General features: G+C 48.8%; 1 protein-coding gene across 2 annotated transcripts in view; it reads left to right on the top strand.

The window, feature by feature from the left end:
- Fs (Follistatin) overlaps positions 1-9,552 on the top strand; it is a 267,994-nt gene that overhangs the window by 148,123 nt on the left and 110,319 nt on the right. For both annotated transcript variants that reach the window (XM_071662923.1, XM_071662924.1), the window contains exon 4: positions 5,663-5,875. In XM_071662923.1, the coding sequence (XP_071519024.1) occupies positions 5,663-5,875 (213 nt within the window). The remainder of the gene's footprint in view (positions 1-5,662; positions 5,876-9,552) is intronic.

The following is a 9,552-nucleotide window of genomic DNA, read 5'->3' as shown; positions in this document are numbered from 1 at the left end:
CATCTTCATCTCCCAAGGACCGCATCCGAGACTCGAGTCTGGCTGCCACTTATATTCCCAGTCATCAACAATGACGAGAGAAGCAGTCAGGTAGTCAGTAGATTTGCCTGAGCTCAACAAATGAGCGGCGCCACCCTGTTGCCTAAAGTCTTGTTCATACGACTTCCGAGTCGTTGAGCCCTTAAGGCAACTCCTTCGTCAGGCGTCAGTCCATCTTGTGACACCTGGCTGGTGTCTGTCGTGCGTCATCTTTTACACTCACATCGGCAGGAGTCACGTGGGACATCACCACAAACTGTCTCAAACAAGTGACTTGAACTAATGGGGTACCTACGGCCCCGCGGCCTCCTGCAGCATAAAGGACCGTGGCACTCACCACACACCTCTCCTACAGAAGCTCCACGAGAATCGGTAACTATGCTTTTTTACGGGACGCTTACCTCAACTCTTGCACCCTAAGCAGCGCCACGGGACCTTTGCTAGGCCAGTCTCCAACATTTCACATTACCTCACCTTCGTACCATGATTCTGGACCACATTCAACTGCTCCTAAGCGCGAATATAACACAATGTGCGCGCACTCTCGCTAAACACATAATGTCCTCCTAATGCAAGGATTCGAACCGCTTCCATTTGTGTGGGAGCTGAGTACGGTAATGGCTAGGCTACACAAATAGTAAGTGTTCGATTCCTTTGTGTATGTATGTATGTATGTATGTATGTATGTGTGTATGTATGTATATTGTCATAGATACACCGGATACACAAACACCAACAGCATTGGAATGCTAAAGGCTCGTGGAATCTGCCGTAGTAGCAGCAGCAGCAAGAGGATGCTAAACTTAACAATGGGTGCCTCATTGCAAGGTCACAGCCGGGATGAATATCGTACATAACAACGCTAATTAACGAGCAGGGATTACCTTCATCAACCACACAGCAACAGGTGTAGACAATGCCTAAGTTATAATTAACTGCACCACGGTATTTCTTACATGTTACAGCAAAAAAAAAACGTAAGACTGGTTCTTGTCGCCAAAATTTGATGATTTTATATATATATATATATATATATATATATATATATATATATATATATATATATATATATATATATATATATATATATATATATATATATATATATTCTAGTAGCTCTGACGGAAAAATGCTCAGGAATGCTCCAGGTCTAGACATGCAAGAGGGTGTAAAGCGTTTTCACGGGATAGAGTGAACTGGAGCGATGTGATACACGGGGCGCGACGCGCTATAGAAAAACCCACTAAAAAAGGTCTGTGATGCCTGGTTGTGGAGAGGGGGCTCTGCTTTCGCTGCATGACACGCTGATAGCTTGAAAATGGATGCAAGAGACAAGACCATTTCTTCGCCTGTTGTTCCCTGGCATTACCTCGCTGGCGTGTGAAAAACCGCGAACAAATATGAAGATGAGCGAGATGTGCGAGTCCCGTGTTGTCATACGTGATGTGTGAGATGGCGAGGTTGTCCATCTCACGCATGACGCTCGAAAACACGTAGCTCTACACACGTTCGAGAGAGAGAGAGAGAAAGAGAGAGAGAGAGAGAGAGAGAGAGAGTTGGTCTTAGGCTACTGAATGGTATTGACATTCCTGCGGAAGGAAGGAGTGAATCAGGTCCAATGCTCTTTGGGCATCACTGACACTCGTAGCATTTGACTGCCCTCTACACGGGGGAAATTAATTATGAACGATTTCTACGTCTTTTAACCCAGACGTTACTACCGTCGTCACCAAGCGTTACATTTCTGCCGCTTCGTGGAATGATCCACTCGTGGATGAGAAGCTCCAGGTAGGGGATGGACGTAGCAGTAAAGATATGGCTAGGGTACCCCTAGGCAAACGTACCCTCACGTATAGACGCCATAGATTACTGTACAGCCCGGGCTAAACGCACCCTGGAACCCCTTTTTAAATAAGTGTAATGCTCATGATTACATTGCCAGTAAGTGTAATGATAATAATTACACGGGCAAACATTCTCTTTACACGCAGTTCAACAGCAACAAATCTTGCCGGCCTTTAGCCATATTATTCTACCATAGGTTTCTCAGTCCCTTTGCCCGCATGGAATTCTTGACCTCACCGCCACTCCTGCTGCTCCACAAGCTTCGGCACAGGAGGCCACAACACCACATGTCAGGGCCCTTGGGTCATTCCCTGTCGTCAGGCACCTTCAAGACGAACGTCTCCAACATTCTTCACAAAGAGCACCAGTTCACAGTGTGTTGTTCTCCTACACCTTCATGAAGGAAGAAAGGGGAAAAATAAAACCTTAGTAAGCTAAATAAACTTTCTCTTCCCTCCACACCGTTCCTGCCCTCAGCCACTTCCAGGAAATTTGCCTTGCATACAGCCGCCCTTCCCTGAAAGAGTTCGTCTTTCATCTCTCCTCTCCAACTTTCAGACCAGTTAGCCTTCACACCAAGAGCAACCAAAGGCCACTGAAGATGTTACACACACACACACACACACACACACACACACACACACACACACACACACACACACACACACACAACTTTTAACATCACCACCCAGAAAATCATGAGACTTGGATCATACGCATCACTCAGATCCTTCTACGTCTCTTATCAACTCACAACTTGACCCCGGGACACTACACGACCTCTCTCCTCAATTGCTCCAGATAGCTCATGGCTTTTAAGAAGGTTTGATAATAGAAGACGTGGAAGGAACTGGGATTTCACCCCCACCCTTCCAGAGATTAACCATTGGTGCCTGACGCTGCTCCTTCACTGCGGGAAATGCCGAGGTTTGACAACAGGTTCTTCTCGCTTAAAATGCTTCAATACATGCCCATCTTGGTCTTCTGCATCATCCTCCCTCTCTCTCTCTCTCTCTCCTCCTCCTCTCCGCCCCGATTTTTGATGGCATCGGTGAATTAATCATGTCGCTTTTACTATTTTCCTTCACTGAATGCTACGTCTAGTTCGCCCCTACACATACTCTATGTCTCTCATATATATGTGTATTTCCCGGGCTCAGTGGCCGTCATCTCGTCCAGACTCGGTCCATCAGTCGAGTCAATGGTCATTTCTGCCTGCGTGCGTTGTCCTTATTTAGATCCTTTAGTCCGTGATTGCGTCCAGTTAAGGTGGACCAGTAACTTCATTCATAGATGTTGACACTGGTAACTAACTCTCTCTCTCTCTCTCTCTCTCTCTCTCTCTCTCTCTCTCTCTCTCTCTCTCTCTCTCTCTCTCTCTCTCTCTCTCTCTCTCTCTCTTACATCGTCAGCTTCTAACATTGGTAACGCTTTAGCTTACCTTCGCTTACTTTGGCCTAACTTTGTCAGAGCTGTACGCTAAATTCTCTGGCCCACAGCTTTGGCCGATCTAATATTGTCATCTCTCTAACCTTGCTTCGTCAGATGTTAGGCTAAATTCCCTGGCCTGGCTTTGTCATATGTTATAACACTAAACCCTATAGCGTACCCTGTCTGACTGTCAACAATGGAGGGAAATATACTGTAAAGAAGAGATGATATGGAAGCTTATGTCTAACGTTACAACGTGAAGTCTTCGCTGTAGTTTAGCGGTTGTGAGCGTAATCATCTTTTGCAATGATGCATTATGTGCCAGAGTGTTAGCAGGCCGTTCGTTGAGGGCGTTAAGATAACGCAATATCCCGTGGGCGCACAGACCTCCTGGCGATGCAGTGTAGGTCGGTTGATGGCTGAGGCGCAAGCGCAGACGAGCGTCAGGCGAGGGCAAGAAAAAGAGAGGCGTAGGAAAGGTGGGGAATCTTTCATTTTCCGTGCTGGTGAGGGTGTCTGTCACCCGTTTGTCTAGAAATACCCTCTTTTGCGCCGCCCCATAAAGATGCTCTCTCCAATAAAGGAACAAGAGGCGGGCCAGCTGGAATGAGCCCCGGCGAATATGAAACCGCCGATTCGATCACTACTTTTCTGCCAAAGTGGCTAGGGGTGTGTTGCGAGGTGGCTTTGTTCGGGGCTGTTTTGGGGGGCCCACGACTCAACTCTCTCTCTCTCTCTCTCTCTCTCTCTCTCTCTCTCTCTCTCTCTCTCCCCTCCCTCCTCCTTCTTCGATGGCGCCCCCCTGATTGCAACCATCCAGCCATTGCAGAAGATTAGCATAATGGAGATTCTTTCCTCCCCCTCCTCCTCCTCTCCTCCTCAAGTCAATCAGAGTCCCACTCATTCCCGGGGGATCGCCTGGGTCATTGACGCCGGCCCGGGCGGTTTTCTCGCCGAACTTACGATTCGTTAACCTCGACGCCCGGTGGTTTCCCGCCCAAATTACGGCTCCCCCCGTACAACCCCTGGGGAGCCGCGGTGTCTTTGACTCCTTGGGCGCCCTGGACCTGTAGCCGGTCAGTATATTTCACACGGATGTCATTCTTGTCAAAGCCCCTCGGGGAGATGTCGCCGATAAGGTGATATGTAACTGGTACAAGACTGTGGGGGCAAAACCCAGGCCACCTTCCCCCTGAAATTCCTCAGTCACGATCCTGACTGAGCGAGCGAGTCTGTAGACGACCCTTTGGTGACCTGAGCGGCGGAGAGGGTGACACACAGAGTTGACCTCAGGGGGCTTCCAGAAGTGTGAGTGACGAGGTCAACAACGAGTTTCGCCAATTATTTAATGGAAGATGTATGGAACGGTCGTTAGGACTTGGCACATGTAGATGTGGTCACCACCTCGAAATGATTGGGTGTAAGGTCACCGTCAACTGACTGGTGGTCGGTTGCGGCTACTGAGTGTGTGTGTGGCCAGGGTTCTGAGTGTGAGTGTGGCCAGGGTGCTGAGGGTGAGTGTGGCCAGGGTTCTGAGTGTGAGTATGGCCAGGGTTCTGAGTGTGAGTGTGGCCAGGGTTCTGAGTGTGAGTATGGCCAGGGTTCTGAGTGTGAGTGTGGCCAGGGTTCTGAGTGTGAGTATGGCCAGGGTTCTGAGTGTGAGTATGGCCAGGGTTCTGAGTGTGAGTATGGCCAGGGTTCTGAGTGTGAGTATGGCCAGGGTTCTGAGTGTGAGTATGGCCAGGGTTCTGAGTGTGAGTATGGCCAGGGTACTGAGTGTGAGTATGGCCAGGGTTCTGAGTGTGAGTATGGCCAGGGTTCTGAGTGTGAGTATGGCCAGGGTTCTGAGTGTGAGTATGGCCAGGGTTCTGAGTGTGAGTGTGGCCAGGGTTCTGAGTGTGAGTATGGCCAGGGTTCTGAGTGTGAGTATGGCCAGGGTTCTGAGTGTGAGTGTGGCCAGGGTTCTGAGTGTGAGTATGGCCAGGGTTCTGAGTGTGAGTATGGCCAGGGTTCTGAGTGTGAGTGTGGCCAGGGTTCTGAGTGTGAGTGTGGCTAGGGCCTGACTGTGAGTGTGACCAGGGCCTTGAGCTTTAGTATGATCATGCTCTTGAGTGTGAGTGCTCCCAGGTCCTTGAGTAAGGCAGGTTCTTAAGGATAAGTGTTTGCAGGCTCTTGAGTGTGACTAAGGTCTTGAGTGTAAGTGTTACCAGAGCCTTGAGTGTGTCCATGGGTCTTGAGTGTGTCCATGGGTCTTGAGTGTGTTCAGACACAGTACGCCTGCACCAATATGAAATTAAGAGACTTCAACGCACTCTTTCAAACCTTTTTGCTCCCCTCCTCTCTGCAGTGACGTGCGCCGGGGTGCGTTGCGGGGAGGACCGGAAGTGCGTGGTGCGGTGCGGTGCCCCGCGATGCGTCTGCTCCCCGCAGTGTCACCTGAAGCACAAGGAGGCCGTCTGCGGCTCCGACGGCCGCACCTACAAGTCGGAGTGCCACCTGCTGAAGAGGGCGTGCCGCAAGAAGAAGAGGCTCATGGTGGCCCACTACGGCCCGTGTCAGAGTAAGTAACCCCCAGGGCTCGAAGAGGGGGCCCCATATCTCTCTCTCTCTCTCTCTCTCTCTCTCTCTCTCTCTCTCTCTCTCTCTCTCTCTCTCTCTCTATCTATCTATCTATCTATCTTCTTCTTCTTCTTCTTCTTCTTCTTCTTCTTCTTCTTCTTCTTCTTCTTCTTCTTCTTCTTCTTCTTCTCGTGGCGTAACTTTGACCTCCTGGTGTAGCAGTATTCTCTCTCTCTCTCTCTCTCTCTCTCTCTCTCTCTCTCTCTCTCTCTCTCTCTCTCTCTCTCTCTCTCTCTCTCTCTCTCTCTCTCTCTCTCTCTCTCTCTCTCTCTGTAGCAGTGTCCTGTAGACTACCAAATATCCCTTTGGTTTCGATCACTGCCTCACTGCTGAGCCTTGTTACCCCTCACTTTTCTCACACATGGCTCCTTTATTCAGTATGTTATAACATAGCCATATTGTCTCACTGCTCAGCCATAATTTGTTAATGTGAACACACACACACACACACACACACACACACACACACACACACACACACACACACACACACACACACACATATTGCCACTAAGCCATAAAGTACCTTGATTTATGGACATATTTTCAGCCATACTGCCTGGCAGCCATTGTTCACCCATAGCGTTCACCCAGCATTGAGCCATATTGTTTTACTGCTCGGCTATCATGTCTCATTGTCTGTCACTCGTTCAGCCACAGTGTCTCACTCGTTCAGCCACAGTGTCTCACTCGTTCAGCCACAGTGTCTCACTCGTTCAGCCACAGTGTCTCACTCGTTCAGCCACGGTGTCTCACTCGTTCAGCCACAGTGTCTCACTCGTTCAGCCACAGTGTCTCACTCGTTCAGCCACAGTGTCTCACTCGTTCAGCCACCGTGTCTCACTCGTTCAGCCACAGTGCCTCACTCGTTCGGCCACGGTGTCTCACTCGTTCAGCCACAGTGTCTCACTCGTTCAGCCACCGTGTCTCACTCATTCAGCCACAGTGTCTCACTCTCCAGCCACAGTGTGTCACTCGTTCAGCCACAGTGTCTCACTCGTTCAGCCACAGTGTCTCACTCTCCAGCCAGTGTTCTCACAAACTAGTCTCAGTGTTCAGCCATAGTGGGTCACTCGTCATAGTCTCTCACCTAATCTAGCCATACTGTCTACTGTACGTAATCATAATGTCTTCTTAGTCCCTTCTTGGGTGCTCCTCACGGACAGAAGCCCACATCGAGAGCTTTCGATTGAAATGTGGAAAGGGTTAGAATGAGAGAGAGAGAGAGAGAGAGAGAGAGAGAGAGAGAGAGAGAGAGAGAGAGAGAGAGAGAGAGAGAGAAGTTGTTAGAGACGCCCTTGGTCAAAGAGTAGAAAGACCTATCAGTGGGCGAAAAGGAGAGGTTGTCGAACTTCCTTGGGACAAAGAAAGGTACGCTTCGCCTCACGGAGACGACTTGCTCCCAGTGATCACGGGCAGTGATGAATGCTGAATAGGAGCAAGAGGAAGGAGGACTTTTCTTCACTCGATAGGCCTGATCCCTAGCCCGACCTCAGGAACAGGCATGGTTGACCCACGGATCGTTAGAAGCGGATATCTTAGGAGAATAGGGGACACTCCGACACCAGTTCCCCTCCGCTGTATGTTCAATAGAGACAGGAGCATCGCCAGAGGAGAGGCAGTAGAGGCCTAATCTACACCAAGGGGTCAAAAAGGATTTGGATCTCAAGTTATTCTCGTCCGCGTTGAGGTGCTAGTATTTATGGCCAGAAGGGGCTGGTGGAGGTAGAGGTGTAGTTGACAAGAGATACAAAGACGAGAGCGTGGTCAGATGCGCCAACTCGGGGCGAGATTGTGTAACCAGAGCGTGAACAACAGATTGAGAGAGTGTTAGGCGAGCGGTCACAGCGGTCAGGAATATGAGTAGGAGGTGGGTTGATGATGAGGAGTAAGGTGGGTTCATGATGAGTAGGGTGGGTTGATGATTGAGTAGGGTGGGTTCATGATTTACCCTAGATCATTAAGAATGGAGGGCGGGGTAGGGTTTGTAGTCTCCTCGGTAGAGGAACCTCAGTTCGAGGTTGAGAGGATGTCGGAGGAGGTTATAGAAACTTTACATAGAGTTCGGAGAACAGTAGGGCGAAACAAAGCAAAATCTCTAAGTTAGGGGATTCCGAGTTCAAAGGCGTTAGATTACACACAAAAACCTCCTTTGAAATGGATGAAGATTATGAGACAGAGACGTGAGCAAGGTTTAGTGAGAAGATCATCGACAGTTCGATGTTTAACAGAGGAGAGATTTTATCCGAAAGACGACGAATATAGGTAGAGCTAATGATTGAAATAATGATGTTCATCAGAGGGACAAAGGTCGCGTGAGGGGTCCAGTACTATTACTAGTGCTGGAACGTTTCTTCTCGTTGGCAGCAGAGTCAGGCGGAAACCATTGGCGAGTCTTGGCACATCATGATGACCTAAGTTGCTACCCTCAGACCACTTCTCAGCTGATTTTGTCGTTAAGTTAAGCTTTGTAACAACGAACCATTTAAGTTCATGAGCTCATACTGATATTAGGTGTACATACGGATCGCACAAGACTTTTGAATGATAAGGAATAGAAACTATTGCGAATGGACTTCAAAAGTAAGCTTATGTTCCACCATAACTGTGGCAAGGACCCTCACACTCTAATACATTCAGCCATAATATTACAGCGGATTGGGTAGAACAAAAACACTGTACAGTATAAAGAGTTCAAAAGTATTCTGTATCTACCTAGCCTTCAGTGGCGTCACTTAATCTCATTCTCGCTGCCAGACTTAGTCATTCTAAGCATCGTACACCTTCGGTTTGAATACCCAAATGGCCGTCGAATACAACAACAAGCTTAGCCCGAACTGGGTCTTCCATAGAGAGAGACCTCGAAAGCCATACGACTAGAATGTCTCATGGACTCCCAGTGACCACAGACAGATCGCTTCTGACCCCTGTGGTCTACGTAGATGTATGAAACACAGAGGCACTTGGCTCATGGTTGGCGAGGAAAGAGGACCGTCGCGTCGCGAGGATCCGGGTGCCCTGACTTGAGACGGAGACCGGAAAACGGGAGGACAACGAAGACGAGAAAACGGGAGGAAAACGGAGGCCAGAAAACGGAAGGACAACGGAGACGAAAAATGGATGGACAACGGAGACGAGAAAATGGATGGACAACGAAGACGAGAAAACAGGGACAACAAAGACCAGAAAACGGGAGGACAACAGAGGCCAGAAAACGGGAGGACAACAGAGGCCAGAAAACGGGAAGACAACGAACCTCTGCTGGGTCGGAATGCGCTTTGCTCTCGACGCAAAACAATCGCAGATGTGACCCAAGCAAGCTAATATAACCCTACAGTTTGCGATACTTTAGTGGCTTGGTAACCGCTACAGTTTGCGATACTTTAGTGGGTTTGGATACTATTCTCTTAAACAGTGTCGCATCATCCAGACGGACATTGATGAAGTAGAGAGACATTGTGAAATTCGTATACAAATGAGCAACGCCAAGCGTCCACAAATATGCTTGAATTGCATTAGCTAGTGTTCATTATGTGACCATTTTCTAATAGGATTTAATACACAGAGAAAATGTATCTACCGCAGGGTTAACAGGAGGGAGTACGTCTCAGCATTTGA

Source organism: Panulirus ornatus, chromosome 6 (assembly GCF_036320965.1).
Source record: "Panulirus ornatus isolate Po-2019 chromosome 6, ASM3632096v1, whole genome shotgun sequence".
Lineage (NCBI taxonomy): Eukaryota > Metazoa > Arthropoda > Malacostraca > Decapoda > Palinuridae > Panulirus > Panulirus ornatus.
This window is presented reverse-complemented; position numbering and strand designations above follow the sequence as displayed.